Here is a 20606-nt window from a genome sequence, read left to right on the forward strand (position 1 = left end):
TTGACCTTGAGCAGTGACAGAAGCTAGAGATGCCCCCAGGAAGCAGCAGCCCTGCAGAGCCCAGGGGGGAGGACAGCCCCCCGTGCAGCCCCTGCACCTTAGGGTGCTGCTGGCAGCTCTTTGCAAACGATGCAGGGGAACAGCAGAGGGACCAGGGTGAAGAAGGGGAGGGCGGTGGGGTCTGCCCCAAAACCCACGGCAAAACCCAGAGCATCATTTTTTTGGTGACTGGGAAAGGCCCCCACCCACAGCCCCGGGACCACCCCTGGTCTGTATGAACCCCCTGCGATTGATAAGCCAATCTCCCGAGGGCTTCGGGGAGGGCTGACTCGGGGCCTGCATCCCTGGGGATGGCCGAGTGGCAGACACAGAAAAGCAGTGGCTGGGCCATGGCTCAACCCTCCCCTGGAGGGCAATGGGGCAGAGCCTCCATTTCCCCACTCCAAAATGGGCCTTGGGAATGATGATGAGACCACGACACATCCTGCCCCACCACCGGGGCCTTTTCCCGCTGCTGGGGGAGGGCTTTTATGAGTGGGGCGTTTGGGAGCCATCCCTCCCACCCTGCCTCTGGCAGGTCCTTAGCTCTGCTGCTGGGATATTTTTCAACTGTTACAGAAATAAGTATTTTTACCCCGGTTGGACTTTATTTATGACCCCGGCTGTGGCAGGAGGGGGCTGGGGCTGTGATCTCTCTCTCCTGAGCGAGGCTGGAAGCTGGCGGGGCTGCCACTGGGACCGGGGAGAAGCTGGAGATAAATCCTGTCATTTTAGCTGTTGTTTTAAATTCCTGCTATTTATTTCTGGTCATTTTATTTTATAAAGTGTGACACCAGCACAGGTCCTGTCCAACTTCATGGGGGACCCACCTGAGCATCCCCAGCTCTTTGGATGTACAACGCACCGGAAAGTCCAAGGTGGATTTCCCAAGAATTTACCCCCAAAAACATTCAGGGGTACCCAGGCAGGGCTGGGTCTGGCTTCCCACATCAACCCCAGACAGTCTGGGGACACCAGCTGGTACTGGTGACCTCCCACTATGCATCCTGCTCAAACTGGGGACATTGGCTTCATTGGGGAAGGACCTTGGGGTGCAAACTCTCGGGGCTGGAGGCCCTTTGGAGCCACCAACCTCTGTGCACATAAATCCCAGCTGTGGGAGCAAACCCCAAGGAAGAGCGACTGTGCTGAGTTGGGACAAGAGCCCCCACAGTGCCAGGACAGCCTGGCCTCTTCCCAACAACCCCTGGCCTGCATGTCACCTGCCTGTAATCCCGGGGCTGCACTAATCACTGGGATAATGGTGCCTGGGAGGTGCTAATCGCCAAATCCAACCCTAATCCCTGTGAGATCTGCTGTGGAGGTGCTGAGCCACCCAGGCAGGCAGGCACAGGGGCTGCTGCCAAGAACCCTCTGGGTGATGGGTGCAGGGTCTGGGGGGACACCCCTGTCCCTTCACAAGGGGAAACTGAGACACCCACAGGGATGATGCCTCCCCCCCCCAAGACACATCCGAGCCTTCCTGGCTCCATTGGTAACGCAAGGATGGGGCTAGGAAAGGCATGAACCAGTAGTGGGGAGAGGCCAAGGGGTGCAAACCCCACCCCAGACAGCAGTGTGGTTGAACACATCACCAAACCCCACTTTTTGGGGTGGCTTTAAAAAAAAAAAAAAGCCTAGAGTCAGGGCTGGGTGGTTGCACTCAGGGGGACACCCTGAGCTGTTGTTTTTCATGTCATGACCCCAAGGACCCTCCAAAGAAGATCAATCACCTATAAAGCAATAAGGACTGAAAAAAAGGCCCTGGGAATGACCCAGGACAGTGAAACCCTCAGCCCAAGCCTCCAGTTTTCCCATTATTTCCCCATGAAGATTACCACAGGCAGGGCAGCCCCTCACCCACAGGCAGCTCTCCAAGGGCCTGGCCAGCAGCTGCAGCACTTGCACCTTGGCCCAATGGCTAATTCTGCACCAGAGCTGAATGGCTGACCCTGAAAAGTGATTAAAAATATATATCAATTCCATCAATTCCCACCCCTTCAAAGCAGCACCCAAAATACATTTATATCATCCACTTTTCCCTATAGAGTTCTGATAATGACATAGAGAAATCCTGCAATTGCCATAAATTACTTTTATGTTATTATTTCTAAGGCAAGAAGGGGAAAAAAAAAAAAAAAGCCTTTTATTGTAATTAATTGTCCAGCTGGCTTCCTCTTACTTGGGTCTGTGGTTCTTTTCTGCTCTTCCCCCCTGTCTCTGCCCACTTGTGCACTGTCCCCATCATGGTTCCAGGGCCACCCCAGGGGGCTCCTTCCTCCCAGGGCGATGCTGGCAGAGGAAAATGGGTGGGAGAAGCAAGGAATGGGCTGAGGTGCTGCAGGTCCTGAGCCCGTGGTACCCATGGCCAAGCAAATTGTTTTGACTTTCAGGTGCCCCAAACACTGTAACATCACATCAGATATTGGATGCAATATTTATAATATTAAAATGAATATTTTAATAGCGCATAAAACCAGCGGAAGGGTGAATCAAAGCAGTGGTGCCAAACCCTTTCCTTCTCGCAAGATAAAAACGTTTCATTTCAGTTTTACTGTTTGGATTGGTCTTTGCCTCGACTTTTACGTTCCATTAAAATATTAATTTCAGGCTATATCATAGGCCTTTAATATTTTATCTGATATAACAAGTCAACATTATCAAAGTTGTTGGGGCTCAGCATGGGAGAGCGGGGGAGCGAATGGGGAGCAGGAAACCCTGTGGGCTCAGCAGCTCAGAGGGGAACATCTTGATAGATCAGCAGTGAGTTTTTCTCCCACTTTCCTTCCAAAAAATTTTTACCCCGTGGGGATATTTCTCCATTTCCATTTTTTGCTGTATTTCTGAAGAAAAAAAAGGCAAATGCCAAAGCTTGAGTTTCCATCCTGGGCCAGACTGAGGGTGTAAATCCCCATGGTGGGGTGCCAGGCCGTGCCTCGTGTGCACCTGAGAGCACCCATCTCACCCCAAACCCTGGAGTGAGGGGGGAACATCCTAGCACCCTCACAGAAAATGGATGAACATCACGTTTCTCCAGCACTGGGGATCTAAGGCACCTAATTACAGCAGCTCGTTAGGAGGGGGCGTTCATCTTGGCAGCCAGGGAGCCCAGCAATAGCGTTTCTTTTCTTGCTCTGCTGTTTGTTTGGGTTTGGGGTTGGTTTCTGGTTTATTTTGGGGTTTGTTGTTTGTTTGGGGTTTTTTTATTTTATTTTATTAGATAAAAATAATCCCCTGGAGCTTTGGGGGAGGATTTAGCAACTTGGTGAGTTCAAGAGCAGCAGAGATCTGGTCACTGGGACAGTCACCTGCTGCCTGTCCAGCCAGCAGCCACCCCCTCCCTGTGCACCTCTCTGTCAACAATTTACCTTCCCATCCATCCATCCATCCCTCTACACCCTCTCTCTGCCCATACACCCCTATCCTTCCATCCCTCACTCATCCGTCTGTCCTTTCAGCCCTTCTTCCACCCACTCCTTCCTTCCTTCCTCTCTCTCTCTCTCCGGGGCCTTCCCCCAGATGCTCCTCATCCCAGATCCCCTCAGGGTCACACCACCATCTCCTATGGAGTGTCCCTCCAGGACTGGCAGCTAACTGCAATCAAGGAGTCATCAAACACAGCCCTAATTCCCTCCGGATGCTCCCAGTGGCTGTTGGGGCTCTGCTGCGGGCAGATGGGGCCCCTGCCTGCCCCACTTTCCCCCCCGTCCCCCGGCAAGCACAACCTGCCCTCGGGAGGTGAAACCTGAGCCCGGCTTTTATCCCGGAGCCCCATTCCCAGCGCCCGCCCGGCTGGTGTGTCCGGTGGGATAAGGATGGAGCAGCTGCTAATTCATCTGGGTCAGCCCCAGCGCTGCGTGATGGGCTGCGGGATCCCATCTGGGGCAGGACCCAGCAAAGCCCCTTCTTTCCTGCCATTAGTAGCTCTCAGCTGGGATTTGAGCTGCTCCCCTCCCTCACGGGGGGGAAGAACCCCCTGGAACACCATTTACGACCATTAATTTTTCAGGAGCTCCTTCAGCAGCAGACGTTCCCATCTGGTTCTGTGCAAAGTGGATTCACCCCTCTCCGCAGCCCCAGGCTGGGGACAGAGGAGGCAGATCCCGAGCGGGAGTGGGCTGCTGTGATTTGGGGAGGGGGAGAAATGCAGGGAGAAGGCAGAGGTAGGAGCAGAAGCTGGACTCAGGTCCCTGTTTTGCTCTCCAGGGCAGGCAGCAGCCGACTGCCCGCACCGGGACTGCCCGCACCGGGACTGCCCGCACCGGGACTGCCCGCACCGGGACTGCCCGCACCGGGACTGCCCGCACCGGGACTGCCCGCACGGGCTGGAGCGGGCGGGGGGCGCACAGGAGCAGCCCCGGAGGCAGCAGAAACCGTATCTCACTCAAAATATGCCCCAAACTAACAGGAAAACCCCTCATTGTGCACCTGGGCATTTGCAGGATACAAAAAACTGCCCGGAAAGCCAGGCAAAGGGCTTTGCCTGCATCCCCCGGGCCCTGCCCTGAGCCTCCCGGCTCCCAGCGATCCCGCACCCAGCGCAGGGAGCCCCGGAAGCAGCAGCTGAGCCACGAGCGGGGCCGGAGCCTGGAATGACTATAGAGCCGGGGTCAAAGGAGCCTCCTTCAGCATCACTTCTCTGCCCAACACGCAGCAGCCATTTGAAATCAAATGAAGCCCTTGGAAAGTCCAGGCGTGGAAGGGGAGGATGGGGAACGGTCGGGAGAGGGAGGATTTTCCAGCAGAATAGCTGCTGGGCTGTCTCAGAGGCAGGCAGGGAAAGGATGACAATTTTGTGACAAAAGGCTTCTAGCGACAATTTCTACCAGAGCTCAGCAGTTTCTGGAACAAAACGCTCCTGACCTTGGCGGTATCTGGCCAGAGATGATTCAGTGTTTGGCTACAGGTGGTCACATCTCAATGAAAGTCCCCAACGTCTGCAGTGATGTGTCTGATGCATCCTTTACATCAGCCCAGCTAACAGGGCTGGGCATAGGATGGCTTTTCTGACGTCTGCAGTCCTTGCTGGACATTCTTGGGAGGGTCTGATGGACCATCTTGTCCTTCCTCAGCCTCACCTTCCTCCCCAAGAGTTGGGCATGAAGGATGAAGGTCCCTTTGCAGGCTTCTCTCTGTCCCTCCTCTGGCATCTCCCAGGGTTCCAGCTCCTTCCCTGGCTCTGTGAGCAGGTGATTTAATATTGACCACCCCAGCATCTTTCCAGCACAGAGCTCAGCCCTCGGGAAAGCTGTGCTCTTCCTCTGAAGGGTGCCTAAAGCACCCCAGCTGCACAGGTCCCTTTCTGTAGCATCAGACGTTGTCCTGGAACACATCAAACTCTCCCAAAAGAATCAGGCAGCAAAAATACAAGACTACACAAAGGCCAGGCAAGGGAAGGTAGCAAGTTTCTGCTTGGCTGGGCTGGGAGGGGTCTGCGATGCACAACCATCCTATCTCTCCACACCAGTAACATTGAAGAGAGCTTAAAAAAAAAAAAAAATCCATTTTCTTCACCCAGAATAGGAAATAAATAAATATATATATATATAAATTTGCAGCCTTGAAAGATTTATGTTCCATGTCCAGAAGCCAGAGAGACTACGCAAGCTCCGTGGAGGGGATGAGTGCCAGGGCTGGCCCAGGGCAGGGGGAGACAGGGATACTTCCCAGTAGGGCAATTCCCATGGGAAAAACTGGGGCAGTTTGGGTCTGAGCACCTGCCCTGCCCCATCTCACAGTGATCGTAATTAATTACCCTCCTCTTGCCCTACCCACCTTTATTAGGTGCCTCTGAGATGCAAAGGTTGTGGCTGAGCAGAGGGACCCCAGAACGAGTAGAAGGACCTTAAAATTAGCTGAGAAACCCCCAAAATGAGCAGAAGGACCCCAAAAGGAGCCTCCCCCCAGTGCAGAGCTGTGATTTGAGCCCTGGCTGTGTGTAAACCCAGACAAAAAATCCTTCACACTCCCAGAGCGGATCCCAGGGAGAGAGGGAAGGACACAACCAGCCCTGCTAGCCCCCCTCCTCCTTTTGGGCCGCAGCCCCGGGCCCGGGAGCAGCCCCCACGGCCCTGCCCCTCCCGCCGCCGCGAGGAGCAGCCGGTGCCCCCGGGGCCGGACTCGCTGTCTCCGGAGCCGGCGCCTCCGTTATCAGCCCGGCCACAGGCCAGCTCTGCCAGGCGCTGGTGCCATCCCAGGAGCCCGCTGGCTATTTTTAATCCCACTAAAAAGCAGGCAGTTTGTCACTCCATCCCGGGCTCCCACTTACCCAGGCTGGGAGGCTCCAGCAGCAGCTTCTGCACCAGCAGCCCCAGAGCCTGGCAATGAGGAGGGGGCTTCTCCAGGCAGGGTCTGGGGCAGCAGGTCCCTGGGTCCTTATTCCTTATTCTTCACTCTGTGTTCTGTATTCCTCATTCCTTTTTATTCCTCATTATTTATTCTTTATTCCTCATTACTTAATTTCCTTATTCCCCCACATTCCCATCTGACCATAATTTAGGGACAGGGGAAAAGCAGTAGTTTCCAAATATCCCAAAGGTGATTTCTCCTCCTGCCTTTCTAAAACTGCCAGAAACTCGGGGAGGGGAGAGAGAAAATCCCATTTCCCATCACTCTACCTCCCTGTCTGCCCCCTCCCATTTAGGTCCTTTGCATCCCGGTGGGATCCAACACCTGAAACCAAAATCCCATTGATTAAAAATCAACCCAACCTGCCCAGAATGGCAAACCCAGGCCCAGATGGGTGATGGCAGACAAGGGCCAGGTGCAGCAGAACAGGGAAAGCTCTCCCAGAGGAACATTACACCTCACGGGAAAGGACTGGAGGTTTATCAGCAGCTTTTGCTGGTAATAGATTTTTGTAATAAACCAACATTATTACTGGAAACAATGCAAGGAGTAAAGTGGTTCTGAGGCTCATTAAAAGCACTTTCTGGCCACTTTACCCCCCTTCTCCCATCACTGGTGCTTCACCCAGGGATGCCAAAGGATCCGGGCAGGGGGGTGAGGAGGTGAAGAGCCCTGGCCTGGCCCCCTAAAGCCAGTTGGTGCTTTCCTAGAAGTAGGGGCACCTCTCTGAGCACCTGCTGTTCAGCCGAGGGGGACATGCAGGTGAAGACACATGCCCTGAGAGGCTGAGCAAGTTTGGGTGGCACAGGGGTGGGATGGGGCAGCTTCCAGACCCTGCCCTGGCCCGTGGTGGGGAACATTCCCTGGTGAATAACAGGATTCCCTTTCCCCTTGAACAAACCCCAGGTGATGTGCTCGACAGGTGATATTTGTACCTTCTCTAGGGAGAAAACTGCAGCACTCAGACGATGGCAACGCCTCGGATCAGCCCTCCAGCCATTCCCTAGGGATGCTCCACCCCGCAGCATCCTCAGTCCCCACCCCCCCATCCGTGAGAGGGAGCGGGGAGAGGAGGGTGACGGGCAGTGCTGCAGAGGGGGGCGATAGACAAAATGCTGGAAACTGCATGGGGCTAAAAAAAAGGTCAGAAAAATAATCCAAGGGCTGATCCAGAGCCATGGAGAGCAGGGAGCGTGGGGCAGCTGGTCCCTGGCCACACAGCCCAGTGGCTGTGGCTGCCTCCGGGCTCTGGGCTGGGGCAAAAGGAGGAAAGAAAATCCCCCTCTGGGACTGGGAGGTCGGATGCTGTGAACCACCCACATGGGGTTAGTTTTCTGCTTTTTTGGCCAAAACCACTGGAGCTTGACCTTGAACTGGTGTCTTGTTTCCCTCCACCAACCCAAACCTGCTGTTTTTCTCAGCAAAATAAAAATAGTAGCTGGATGAGTGCTCTCCCAAATCCATCCCTTTAATGCTTCCAACACCCTGTTTGGAGTGTAATCACCGGGGGCTGGAATCAAGGATCCCCTTTGGTGTGTCCCAGGCAGCTCCTTGTGCTGCAGGAGCTGTGATCCAAGCCCGGCTCCAACACAGCAGCATCACATAAATAATATTGAATTATTTCCCTGCCATTTCTGGGAATTGCCAGTTAAGGCTTTTAGATGGTGCACTCACAGCTCCTAATCTTATTCACCCACCATTTACCCTGGGAGCAGAGCAGGAAACAAGCAGACTTTCCAGGGCACACAGATATGGGGTCTCACATTGTTAATAAGAGGGAATAATTAACACTAATCAGAGATGCTGCAAATTGCACACCAGGGCCCTTCAGGCACGCAGAGTTGGTGTGCAGCAAAAGGAAAAATGTGTCTTTCCACTCTATGGGAGGCAAAAGTAAGGGGAAAATCAGAAGCCCAGCTTTGTTGTGCAGGGGATTAATCTGCTGCCTGGCTTATAAACATCATTCCCCTGATACCCATCTAAACACCAAAATACCTGCCTGGCATCCAGGAGTCACTGTGTCTCCAGGAGATAATGCTGGGGATGAAACATTCCCCCTTGTTTCCCAGGACTTCTGGGCCTGAAAGACAGATCTGGTGACACCAGAAACAATTCCAAACTTGACTGAACATTGCAAAGTTGCTCATGAAAGTAAAGGAGGAGGGAGGAAATCTGAAGGTTTGAGGTCTGCATTGAAGAGAGAGATGCTCTGCCTTGCAATCACTTCTCTTTGAAGTGGCCTTCAGGGATGCTGGAAATACCCTGAAATCCAAGCAACCCCCACCACAGGGTTTCCTTTCAGCCCCCAAAAGTTATTAATTTAATTAAATCCATACCAAAGCACTTTGATTAGAGCCCCAGACAGAAGCTTCTCTCTTTTTTTTTTTTTTTTTTTTTTTTTAAGCCTTCCTGTTAACAAAAACTCCCAAAGGCCTTGGGGAGGGGGGGACGAGGGGGGTGTTGAAGCTCCCACTGGGTTTCAGGCAGAATAGGGATGAAGCAGCACCAGCGCTGCACGTGCTGCCCGGCCAGGCACCATCCCCGCGGGGAGATCAGGGAGGGCTCTGTAGGTGAAATCCTCTTTACTACATTTTGCTAAATTTTGGAATATTTTGGGGGGGGCTGGAAAGTTAAACAAACCAAAACCACAAACCTGGTTCTTATCACATCCAGCCCTCTCTCCTCGGCAGGGCTGATGACCCCCTGTGCCCCCCTCAAACCTGCTGAGAACAGCAGGCAGAGTGCTGACACCCACCTCACAACTTCTCCTGACTTCAGCTCCTTTTTTCTCTATTTATATCATTTTCTTTTTTTTTTTTTTTTCCCCTGGCTCATTTCAAGCCTGAGTTCCCCAGACTCTCCCTGACATCTGCTAATATATCCCTGAAACTGGAGCCCGAAGGGGCTGGGAGACTTTGAAACCACAAAGGATGCTATTTTCAGGCCGTGATGAGATCAGGAGGGGTTTTCCCCACCCTGGGCTGGGTGCCTCTCAGCAGGGTGCTCACAGCAGCCCTGGGGGATTTGGGGCATCCTCCGGGTGAGGTTTGCAATGGCTTTTTTCCACGGGGACAGCACAGCCCCACCACGGGCTGTGGGGCTGGCAGGAGCCTCTCCAAACCGTGATACATATCCCCGACGAAAATGGGTTTGTGCCTGCAGGCAGGAGAGAAGCTCCTGAAAGAGGGGTTGTGGCTGAAACCCAGATTGCCCCAAGCAGCAGGACTGGCCCATCCCAGAGGGGACCATGGGCCGGGGAGCTCGGGGCCAGAGGCGCAGCCGTGGCAGCACATCTCGCTGTGCCCACAGGCCTGCCACCTTCTCCACTTGCCTTCTCATCCTCCTAATTTCAGTCACGGAAAACTCCATCTGGGTGAATCAGAAAGCCAGCACATTTTTTTTCTTTTTTTTTTTTCCCTCTCTTTTTCCTTTCCCGGGGTGTGTGTGCACACGGAGTGTGCAGCGGATGCAAACCGCGTTATCTGGCTGGCTGGCTTAGCACAGCCTCCGTTTTACCATACTAATGACTTTTTACACTCCAGGTAAAATCAGAACAAGACAAGAAGGTTTTAGAAAGCTCGTTCTGACAAATTCCTCACTGTAATTACTGGAGCAGAAAGAACTCATCAGCAGTACATGCCGTTGCTCCGGGCGCTAAAAGTCTCGAGTGGTGAATGGCCCAGATATGGGAACTGCAGCCGCGGCGGCCCAGGGCCCGGCAGGTCTCGGCGAGCAAAGCCCCGCACGGCTGCCCCCGCCCACGGGCTCCTCGCCGGACGAGCGGCAATTTTATACACGAGTGATCCAACATAATCCCCCTCCTCCCGGGCCAGGGGCCGCCGCGGGGGGACAGCCCAGCTGCGGGGTGTCGGGTTCCCTCACCGGCTGGACTCGACTGTGTTGGTGATTCAAGGTACCAGGCTGGGCTTTGGGAGGCTGGTTTTGTTCTCCGGGTACCCCTCGGGCTCTGCCTCCCGGGGGGTTCGGTGGGGACCCCCGGTGCCCCTGCCAGCCCGGCTGGTTCCCACTGCCCGCCCGGGCTGCAGCTCCGCCCCGGCGCGGGGGAGGGGGGGAAAGAGGCAGAGAGGGCTTTTGCTTCAAACACATCGAAAAACAAGAGGGGATAATAAAACCCTTCCCCGGCTGGAGGAAAAGGCGCCTGGCGAAGCGGTTGGCGGGCCGCTCGCTGCCCCCAGCAGCGGTGGAATTCCCCCCGTTCCCAGCACCCGCGGCTCAGGAGATGCTCGAGGAGCAAGATCGGCCTAAAACCCCAGCCGGGAGAGTAAAGCCACCAGGATGTCCCCGGCTGCCAGAGGACGAGGCATCACGGCTCAGGGCCGGCTGGCATGGGCTGTAGGGACCAGAGCTGGGAGGGAGAGAGGGGACGAGGCAGTGCTGGGCTCCCCGGCACCACCCAACTCCAGAGCCCGGCCCCGCGTCCTCACCTGGTCCAGGCAAAATGGCTGGATCCAGACACCCTCCTGGCTGCACCCACGATTCCGCTTGCAAATGTAATAGTTTGGCCAGGAAGGGGCTGAGAAGAACTTTTGAGGCGTTTCGGGGGCTGCAAATGTGTCTGTCCCGCGTCCCTCCGGCCGTGCCTGCGCCTGGCTGGGAAAACCCGCCGCGGCTTGGCTTTTACTGCCCTCTCCAGTGCCCCTCCAGCTAATGCAGCGCCCAGGCAGGAACATCACCTCAAAGCTTGGGAGAAGGGGCCCCAAAGACCAGGGCTGAGCTGTGGCAGGACCCTGCACCCTGATCTCAGGGCCAAGCCTGGCTTGCAGGCAGCTCTGTGACCCCCACCACGAGTCCCCATGCACCCACGGAGCTGGACTGGAGCACACGTGGAGGATGGATCCTTTTGCTCTTAATCTCTCTGTATCTGCTAATTAAATATTGATGGTAGTTAAATATTCATAGAACATTTTGGCGCTGAGTTTTTATGTGTCTGCAGGCATCCGTGAGGTCTTTGATGTGTTATTTTTTTGGTCACCCAAGGTCCCAGAATCCTCCAGACCTGTCAACATTCTTTTGAGGGTTTCCCCCCTGCTCCTTTCCACTTGTGGCTGGTAGAGGGTTTCAGTTTTTCATTCCTGGCTTCATTTTCCTCTGTATCCCCTTTCCTGCATTTGTTTTCCCAGGCAGGGAGCAGCTCATCTCCCTGAGGGATGCTGGTGCTGGGAGAGCTGCTCTCCATCCCTTGCACATGGATTGGCATCATGGGGAGAGAAGGGACAGTCAGTGGCACAAGATACAGGTGCTGTGGGACATGGGGACAGGGCTGATCCCCCTCTGCCTTCCTCCTGGCTCCCGGGTTTCTCCTCAGATGATTCCCGGAGGTCTGGGAGTGCGGAGGAGCACCAGGTCCCGGCCGTGCCATGAGGTGGGATGGCACCGGCGGCCGTTCCTTGGGCAGCACTGACATCTTGTGCCAAGCGGAGGAGAAGCACCAGCCGAGGCTCGGGGGGTGCAGAGACCCCTCCACCGCTGCTGCACCCCAGGCTGGCACCCCAAACCCTGCCCTCCCTGCCCAGAAGAGCCAGGGCAACCATCCGGCCAGACCAAAGGGCTACCCCGGGCTACACCTCGCCCGGCTCCAGGTCCGGCCGCTGCCGTGAGCCCCGAGCCAGCCCCGGGGTCCCAAACCCCGCCCAGGGGGACCCCAGCCCGCCCCTCATCCCCACCGCCCGTGCCACAGCCAAAGCTTCCCACGTTTCCTTTTCCCCGCGGCAAACTCAGCAGAACCTCCCGCAGCGGACCCAGGGACTAGTTGCCAAAGTATCTCAAGGACGTTTCCAAAAGTGACTCAGGCCAAGGGGCGAGGGCGGCGCTGCGGGGGCTGCTGCCCAGGCCCCTGCTGCCCGGGCTGGGAGCGGGGCCGGGGGAAGGATGCACATGGAAAATACCCCAGGCTGGTCCCGGGGAAAATGAATTCATCTTCCGCTGGGTGTCTTTTCCTCCCTGGGCAGGTGGTTTCAGAAAAATATGTGTGAAAACGAACAGTCGCTAGCACCACAAAGCAGATGTAGCTGCTGATAGCTGCAGCCAGGGGAAAACCAGCGTGGGGACGCGGGGCTGGGCCACGGGGGGGCTCAGGTGGGGCAGCAGAGCCCTCCACCTCCTGGTCATGCTGATCCCTATTGCCCAGCACCACCTCCCCACATCCCACGAGCACTGCCCAGCCTTGGGTCTTGTACCTGGAGAAAATCCAGAGAATCCAGCAGGTCCCTGGTGTGAACAAGGGTTTTGTTTGTTTGTTTGTTTTTTCAATCCCAGCTCCTCAGAATTTTATTAGCATCTTTCTTGATCTTCTGGAGTTTCTTCTTTTTTTCCACCATTACATGCTGCTTCTGGCCTTTTGGGTTGCTGGGCAATGGTGGGGCATGTCCAGCCTGCAGAAATCAGGGTGCAGTTAAGGAGGCAGATAGTGCTCCGGGTTTATTTTACTTTTAAACCCTGGGTTTTCAAAGGTCAAGGCTGGGGGGGCTGGGGGAGGAGATCACTCAACTCGAGCAGCCCAGCCCTGATCGTTATCTGAGGCAGAGGAGTTGGGTGTGAAATCAGCCTTTCAGGCAGGGCCGGTCCCTGTGCGGAGGCAGCCAGGATGCCGCGGGCCAGAGGCCACGGGAAATGAGTCAGGCAGCACCCGGCGGGGACAGCGGGAAGGGGGAGAGCTCAGTCCGGGCTGCGAGGGGGTGGAAGGGAGGGGGACGGGGGACGAGCTGCCCCCCGGCACAAGATGGGTGCAGCAAAGCCCCTGCCCCCAGGGATACAGAGAGGGATCCTCATCCCAGAGGAAAGATTTCCACCTTTGAGATCAGCTCTGCCATGAGCACCCTGAGCCCCCCACCCACTGCTTTGGGTCAGAAACCTTTCCCTTTGGGGCTGCTTTCCCTGTTAGGGAGCCAGCAGGATGTAGGATATTCCCGCATCCCACTGCCTGGCACCAGCAGCTGGGAAAGAGGGGCTGCCCCGGCACAGCCACCAGCCAGGAGCAGGGCACAGATCCAAAATTAAGAGGGCTCCAAAACCCCAGAGATCTCCCTCAAAGCCCCCCCCCCCGCCGTTGGCTTTGCTGGGTTCCCAGTCCCCCAGCATCGCTGCCGGGCGAGAGCGAGACGGGCCGGTCTGAGCCTGGTGACACGGCTGCAGGTCTCATTCATCAAACATCATTTCATTGATTAACGTGTCTGAAACTGGGGCTCGGCCCTGACTATCCTGGTGAAATCTCCCCTGCTTGAGGATGGCAGCATCTTTTCCATACTGTTTCTATACATCTGCATTTTCCAACGGCAGGAGATGGGCCCATCCCCACAGCCTCGGGGCTGCCGGGCGCCAGGGGAAGCCTCAGAGGCTGCACAACCAGCTCGGGGGGGTGAGATGCAGAGCTCCAAGGGGGTCTCCAGCCGTGGAAAAAAACAAAAGAAACCTCCACTGCTTTTTGGGGAAGGTGACAGCATCTGAGCAGGAGGCAGCTGGGTGCTGCAGGGTGTGGGTGGTGGGGAGGGGGGGACTATGAGCCACCTCTTCCTGGGGACAGGCGAGGGAGGACCCGTCTCAATACAAACCATCTCCACAAGGCGCTGGGGAAGTCCCGGGTGACCGGGCCAGGCAAGGACCTTAAAAAAAGAAGCAGCACATGTGGGGTGTGCATTTAGGAGTTACCTCACCATCGGCCCTGGCAAGGTAATGGAAAAGCTGATCTGCCCCAGACAGAGATTTAAAAGGGAGAAGAATAAATCAGACAAATCCTTTTTAGAAAGCAGACCTGACCTGGCAAAGCTGCTTTGATCACATTCGTGGCTCCAGCTGCCCCAGCTGCAGCAGCCGCCCCATCCCGCAGGCTTTGCACTTAGATCTTCCTCCCCCAGGGTTATTTATTGATCAGCTGAAACGAGGAGAAAAGCTGCAGCATCAATAAAGCATCTGCAAACACGGTGGAAAAGCAGCTCCCAGCCAGGGGCGAGCAGCCTGTCCAGGGGCTGTGCCTGGCAGTGCCCCTCCTGCCCCAGCAGCTCTTTGGCAGCCCCAGCAACGCAGAGCTCTGCGAGATGAGGTGGGGGATGGTTCTGAGCATGAAGGGTGATCGAGCACTGAGGCATTCCCAGTGGAAGCAGTGGTTTCCTCAGGAGCTGCCTGGGCTTTATGTCCAGAGATGTGGAGAAGCCATGAAGAGCAATGCCCGTGTGGGGCAGCCAGCACTGCCCCCAGGGCCAGTGGGATGGGGACATCCTCATGTCCCTGTGCCCTTCTTCAGGTGTCAGGAACATCATCCCTGGAATTCCCTGGCATCATGTATCCCAGCGTTTTGCACAGCAGTCTTTCAAAAGACTCTTTCTCAGTCCAATAAACCCTTTTTTGGTTTCCTTGTGCTTCTGTCTCATTTTCTTACTGCAGGGAATATTATTTTTATAGGCAGCCACATTTATCCCAGCTGGGCCAGCAGCTCCTTGGTGCTGGATGGATCCAGGAAGGGAAAGGGAGCCAGGCAGCTGCTCCGGACCAGGACCAGAGTCATTTGCTCTCCCCAGGGTCCCCTGGAGGAGAGATTAAATGGGAGTTGGGGGGAGGATGGGAAAGCGCTCTGCTCCACCAGCCAGGCATGGGAACATGAACCCCACCACATCCACACCCACCAGTGCCAGAGCAGCCCCAGCCCCACCTGCTGCACCCCACTGCTACCAGCACATGCACCCCAAAAACCTGAGGCTGATTTCTAGGAATGGCTTTGGAGAAGAGCAAATGGAGGGACACTTGTGGCCTCACCGTGGAGGTGGCCCCTGTTCCCATGGGGGCAGGTCCCTGCCTGGACCAGCACCCCATGTCCTCCCCAGCCCAGGGTGCCCAGAACACCCCAGGGTGCCATCGGTGTCCCCAGCCCTGCAGGGTGGGATGTGGTTTCCCACGCTGGCAGGGACACGTCTGCATCTCCCTGCTGCTTCCCACCACACACCAGCTGCTGGCAGCTGGAATGTGCCCCAGGATTTGCTGAGGCTGGGGTGAGAAGTGTTCTTTTGGACAGCTGCAGCCAGGCAAAACCCGCTGGGGAAAGCCCAGCTTGGCTTTGGCCTTTCCCAGCTCAGCATGGCCAAGAACATGAGCTGCAGCTTTGGGACTGGGGGAGTGAAGCGGAACCACCTGCCTGGCCTCTCCTGCCCCAAACACCCCCAACCCCAGCACAGAGCTGTGTACGTGCCTGATGCACCCAAACAGAAGCTGTTTCTCCTTTTTTTTTTTTTTTTTAGGAGGACAGGGGGGTCTTTGGCCCTTTGTCTACTGGGCTGGGGTGCAAAGCGATGGGATGCAAAACTCTGCAGTGCAGGGGGAGGACGTATGGCTGCTGGGGCGCTGAGCCTGGCCCTGGGCCCACCCAAAGAAGATCCCCAGACTCTCTGCCCCCTCCTGGGCCTCCTGCCATGGGGCACAGAGCTGCCCGGGGGACAGGTGTGAGGAGCCAGACTTTGGGAACAACCCCCCCACCAGCCCTATCGCTGGAAGCAGGAGCTCAGGAAAAATCCCAAGCCCAGCGCGGCCAAAATCAGGGCCTGGGAACAGGTTTTTTCCCTTCCCAGGGCTGTGCTGGGAGGGGATGAGTATTGCTCAGCCTCTGTGCTTTGGGACATGGCAGGGGACCAGGACCTCCCCCTGGCCACGCACCCGCTGGCCTGGGGTGGGGAGCCAGCCCCTCTGCTCCCCCATAAAAGCAGCTGGGCTGCCCTGATCCCACAGCTCTGTGCTGAGCAGCCCTCCTGGCCAAGCATGGCCAAGGTGGCCAGTGCCTTCTTCCTCCTCCTCCTCACCGCGTTGTGCTGCTGGAGCTGGGCTCAGAGTGAGCACTGCCAGCTGCTCTGTCCCTGCGGGACAGGAGGCAACGGGGACAGCCCCCGGGGCTGTGGGAATGGGTTTGCTTCATGCATGGGTGGGCAAGGGGGCTCCTCCACAAGAGGGAGGGCTGAGGTGGGAGGTGGGGGTCTCCAGGCAAAGCCAAACTTGCGCTGTCCCCCCAGGAGCTCCAGCTGTGCCAGACAAGTGTTGCTTCAACTTCCAGACAAGAAGGATCAAGAGGGACAACGTGGTCGCCTGCTACCCCACCAGCCCCGAATGCCCCCACCGGGCTGTCATGTGAGTACCTTAGACCCAGCCCTGGGGATAAAGCCCCTCTAGACCCTGCCAGCCCCCGAGCCTTGCTTTGGTGGGTCCAATCTTGATCCTCTATGCCCCCGAGCCCCTCAGAAAATCAGCACTGGGATCCCTCTCCCACCACCCACTAACCCCATCTCCTCTCTGCCCCAGCTTCAAGGTGAAGAGTGGGAGAGAGATCTGTGCCCAGGCGAGCAGAGCATGGGTGAAGAGATACCAGCAGAGCTTCCAAGTCAGCTCCTTCTCCATTCCCAGCTAGCGGGGTGGCCAGAGGCAGCACGGGGAGTCCCCTCCAGTGCGGGCCAGGATGCTGCAAAGGTGACCCCTTTGCAGAGCTGGCTCTGGGGACACCACACTGGGGTACAGCAGCTCCTTGGGGACATCCTCCCCATCATGCTGTGATCACCCTCACCACCACCCTGAGGGCAAAGGGCCTTTGCCATCCCTGGCATCTCACCAGGATGAGGAGTTCCAACTCCACAGGGTGCCCAGGTCCAGACCCCCATGCTGCCAGCCCTGCTTGGCACATCGGCCTGTACCCCTCGATGGGGCTGCGTTGGCTGCCCTGGCAGCAGCAGAGGGGTTAAGGGGAGCAGCTCCACGGTGATTTTTTGTACAACACCTACAACTGAATTAAACCTGATATCACACATGCAAACATCTGGCTGTGCGAGTGTCCAGGGCGGGGGCAGATCCTGCTGGCGGCTTTCCCATCCCATGTTAAACCACAGCTGTAACTGCTGGGGACAGTGAGGAGTCAGGAAGAGCCAAAGTCCCCACCATGTCCCTGTGAGGGAGCCCAGGGGGTGCCTGGGGTCAAACTATGTCTGTGTGGGCTTTGGGGAAACCTCAAGTGAGAGGGACAAGAGGCAGGCACAGCCCGGGAGGAGGGGGCTCCCCAGGCTCCTCGTCAGCCACCCTAAGGAGTGGAGAGCCCTGGCCCACCTGCCACCAGAGCTGCTCAAGGATGCCCAGATGGACCCCACTAACATCCCAGGCTCCTGGGATGCCACAAGGAGATGTGCTGGGCACTGCCCCTGTGACAGGCAGTGATGGGCACAGCCACCACCACTTGGGGTCTCAGGGTGGGCAGGGGCAAGCCCGGCCACCCCCGAGCCACTCACCCCAGAGCAAAATTGCAAGAGAGGCCCTGCAGGAGAGCTGAGAAAGGGTGGGTTTTGAAAATAAACTCAGCCGGGGCTTTGGCAAGCGCGAGCATCATCCTGTGTGGTTTGACAGCAGCAGCAACCAACCCAAACCAGGGCCCTGGAGCACCAGCAGCAGCACAGAGCTGCCAGCTGCTCACCACATTTCCAGCAGCCCTCAGGTACCACAGGGGCTGGAGGGGCCAGGAGAAGGAATTTCCACTTGCCACTTGCCCTTGATTAATATCTGTGGGTGGGTCTTTCCCCGGGGAGAGTCCAGAGGTGTCATGGAAAGCCTGGCTGGGGTATATCATGCTGAGGTACAGGCAGGAGAGGCAGGAGCTCTCAGTGGCCCCAAGTCAGCAAGAGCTGCTGGTGCTGGTCCAGCCCTGAGTTGACCATGAAGATCTTCTCCTTGGCCCTGCTCACCCTGCTGCTGGGGGCTCTCTGGACTGGAAGCCAGGGCATCTCCTGTAGGTACCAGGGAAGCTTTGCCCACAGCTCTCCCGGTGCCATCCCCAGCTCCTCCTGATACCTTGGCTTGGGGGGGTCAGGGAGGGGGATGAGAGCTTCAACTCCTGCTTCTGCTGTGGGTGTGGGATGCTGAGGGGCATCATCAGCTGCCTGAGCAAGGGTCTGTCTCAGCCCTGCTCAAAAGGAGCAGAACCAGGCTTGGTGATGGCTTCAGGCCCAGCAGTGCAGCTGGGAGCTCAGCAGTAACCACCGTGGGCAGGGAAACGGGGAGGGGGTCCTACCCTGGGGCACAGCAGCACAGCTGGGGGTGCCATAGAGGGCCCCTCATCATAGGGAGGAGAGTCCCTGGGGCAGCACCCACACCCCTCGTGCCCAGCAGGGCAGACCACCAACCCCTCTGCCTGCCCTCAGTCCGCAGCTCCTACAGCACCTGCTGCTACAAGGACATGTTCGTCTGGTGGAAAATCCCGGCCCTGCACATCAAGAGCTACCAGGAGACCCCTTCCCACTGCTCCCACAGGGCCGTGCGGTGAGTACCCCCAGCCTTCCTCCCCCAGCACCCCGCTCCTCACCCTCACCTGCCCACCCACCTCCCCTGCCAGGCGCTGAGCCTTTTGGGGTCACCCAGCACAAAACCATCCACAAAGGGTGTCCTGGGGGTGGGGGGTGCCCTGCCTTTTACATATGCATCTCCCTCTTCACAGCGTTATCCCAAACAGCCCTAACATGCTGCCAGGCAGGACAATGGGGAGGAAGGGCAAGGTTTTAGAGATGGGTAAAAATCAGCAGTTCTGGGGGCTGTGGGGGGCAGCATGATGCAGGCACCCCAGGCTGGTGGGGGAACCCCAGGGCACGGCTGGATCCCACTCCCCCCAGCTCACACAGCCCCTCTCCGTCCCAGGGTGGAGCTGTGGAAGGGGAAGAAGGTCTGTGTGGCCCCAGAGCTGGGCTGGTTCCAGCAGTACCGGCAGCAGAAGGACTCAGCTGGCACCTCCACGTGAACCTGCCTTCCACACAAGCTCTATTTATTTGCACCCCTCCATTATCTGTATGTCCTTGTCTCAATAAGTTATGGAGCCAGACCCTGTCCAACCAACCCAAAGAAACTTCCAAATAAATGTTTATTTTTGTATTTTTCCTTTTATTAGCAAAAAAAAATATTTAGCTTAACTTAAATAAGTTAAATAGAATACATTTGCTTGCTGAGGACACTTGGAGTCCAAGTCCTTTTGTGCATCTGGGGCTGGAAGCCAAGTCCTTGGGGGGGTGGCACCGAGGACAGGGCAGGTGGCAACAGAGATGGGTCAGTTCTTAAGGGTCTGGAAGTGCTTCAGAAGGGCCTGCACCCACAGTGCCTGGGGGTCTGCACACAGCTCCTTCTTCTTCTTGGTGACCAGGCTGCCAGGAGAAACCCCATGTTGGAGCACTTGGCCAGGACCACGGGCTGCTGCCTGCTCTGGATCTTGCTGGCAGCACCTGGGGGTCCCTGGCCATGTCCCCATCCCCCTCCAGCCACCCTGGTAGCACTATCCTGCCCATCCCATCCCAAGCCCCCAGCAGTGGTGGGTACTCACATCACTCCTGGCTGGCTGCAGCTGCTGCTGGTCATATAGACAGAGGCAACAAGGCCCCGTGGGACCGGGCGTTGCTGGTAGCTGAAGCAGCAGGTGGTGGGGACACCATCTGTGAGGGCAGAGAGAGACAACCCTGGTAAGACCCCAGGCTACAGCACAGACTGTCCCACTGGCACTTGGGGTCCCCCAGGGATTTGCTGTCGGCCATTCTCCATGCTGTGTTTTGCTCCCCAGGAGACTCTTGTCCCCGGGTGAGTGCCAGCACTGGAAGTGGTGTCCTGCTCCCAGCGCTGCCCACAGCCACCAGGATCCCTGCTGACAGGGATGGGGCTCTCCAGCTGCCCTGGCTGCCCCTTGGAGTGATGGCACACCCAGCCCTGGGGAGGATGCAGCTGTGCCAGACTCACCAAGATGGGCTTCAGATGTGGAGCAGGTGGCCATGAGGAGGAGAGCGACCAGGGTGGCTGCGAGGACCTTCATGGTGCTGCAGGAATGGGATGGACTGGGGCTGGAGCTGGGTGGCTGCAGGGCTCTGTCTCCAAGGGCTCTCCTCTGCTCGATGCTGGGCCCCTGTGGCCATGCCCCCCTTTTATCCCTGGCTGCTGGGCGGGCAGGGGGTTTCAAGGAAAGAAAATGAGCGCATCATACCAGGGAAATTGTGTCAGGATTGCCCAGTTTTGCTGAGCTGGAGAAGGGAAGGAAACCGCAGAAGGGGAAGCGTTGGCCACAGGGCTGAGCCTTTCAGATTCTGTTTAGGTGTCCAGCAGGGACCAGGAGGAGCCCAAACCCCCGTGACACCGACCCTGCCACTGCTGCCACCACCCCACAGGCCATGGGCCAGGCTGGGGCACCAAGCCCCATGGCCAGAGCCCCGCTGGCAATCCCA

At 57.0% G+C, this 20606-nt stretch overlaps 3 protein-coding genes across 3 annotated transcripts; 2 read left to right on the forward strand and 1 right to left on the reverse strand.

The window, feature by feature from the left end:
• The first annotated feature begins 16128 nt into the window (after window positions 1-16128).
• Window positions 16129-17185, forward strand: LOC127392038 (C-C motif chemokine 4-like). Its single transcript, XM_051635457.1, has 3 exons — window positions 16129-16216; window positions 16395-16509; window positions 16681-17185. The coding sequence occupies exons 1-3, from the start codon at window positions 16147-16149 to the stop codon at window positions 16784-16786; spliced, it is 291 nt and encodes a 96-aa protein (XP_051491417.1). The 5' UTR covers window positions 16129-16146; the 3' UTR covers window positions 16787-17185.
• An 887-nt stretch (window positions 17186-18072) lies between these two features.
• On the forward strand, window positions 18073-19278 carry LOC127392039 (C-C motif chemokine 1-like). Its single transcript, XM_051635458.1, has 3 exons — window positions 18073-18145; window positions 18558-18675; window positions 19048-19278. Exons 1-3 carry the CDS (start codon window positions 18073-18075, stop codon window positions 19145-19147), a joined length of 291 nt encoding a protein of 96 aa, XP_051491418.1. The 3' UTR covers window positions 19148-19278.
• A 117-nt stretch (window positions 19279-19395) lies between these two features.
• Window positions 19396-20287, reverse strand: LOC127392040 (C-C motif chemokine 3-like). The gene is made up of 3 exons (XM_051635460.1): window positions 20128-20287; window positions 19721-19829; window positions 19396-19544 (listed from the first exon to the last, which is right to left on the reverse strand). Exons 1-3 carry the CDS (start codon window positions 20198-20200, stop codon window positions 19451-19453), a joined length of 276 nt encoding a protein of 91 aa, XP_051491420.1. The 5' UTR covers window positions 20201-20287; the 3' UTR covers window positions 19396-19450.
• Window positions 20288-20606: the final 319 nt, after the last annotated feature.

The sequence above is a fragment of the Apus apus genome, chromosome 18, assembly GCF_020740795.1.
Source record: "Apus apus isolate bApuApu2 chromosome 18, bApuApu2.pri.cur, whole genome shotgun sequence".
NCBI lineage: Eukaryota > Metazoa > Chordata > Aves > Apodiformes > Apodidae > Apus > Apus apus.

Excerpts from the sequence above, each read along its gene's own strand:
- LOC127392038 (XM_051635457.1), top strand. The coding sequence starts at position 16,147 with ATGGCCAAGGTGGCCAGTGCCTTCTTCCTCCTCCTCCTCACCGCGTTG. Across the intron at positions 16,217-16,394 it reads CTGCTGGAGCTGGGCTCAGA|GAGCTCCAGCTGTGCCAGAC; the intron begins GTGAGCACTGCC and ends CTGTCCCCCCAG. Across the intron at positions 16,510-16,680 it reads TGCCCCCACCGGGCTGTCAT|CTTCAAGGTGAAGAGTGGGA; the intron begins GTGAGTACCTTA and ends TCTCTGCCCCAG.
- LOC127392039 (XM_051635458.1), top strand. The coding sequence starts at position 18,073 with ATGAAGATCTTCTCCTTGGCCCTGCTCACCCTGCTGCTGGGGGCTCTC. Across the intron at positions 18,146-18,557 it reads TGGAAGCCAGGGCATCTCCT|TCCGCAGCTCCTACAGCACC; the intron begins GTAGGTACCAGG and ends GCCTGCCCTCAG. Across the intron at positions 18,676-19,047 it reads TGCTCCCACAGGGCCGTGCG|GGTGGAGCTGTGGAAGGGGA; the intron begins GTGAGTACCCCC and ends TCTCCGTCCCAG.
- LOC127392040 (XM_051635460.1), bottom strand. The coding sequence starts at position 20,200 with ATGAAGGTCCTCGCAGCCACCCTGGTCGCTCTCCTCCTCATGGCCACC. Across the intron at positions 19,830-20,127 it reads CACATCTGAAGCCCATCTTG|ATGGTGTCCCCACCACCTGC; the intron begins GTGAGTCTGGCA and ends CTGCCCTCACAG. Across the intron at positions 19,545-19,720 it reads TGCAGCCAGCCAGGAGTGAT|CCTGGTCACCAAGAAGAAGA; the intron begins GTGAGTACCCAC and ends TTCTCCTGGCAG.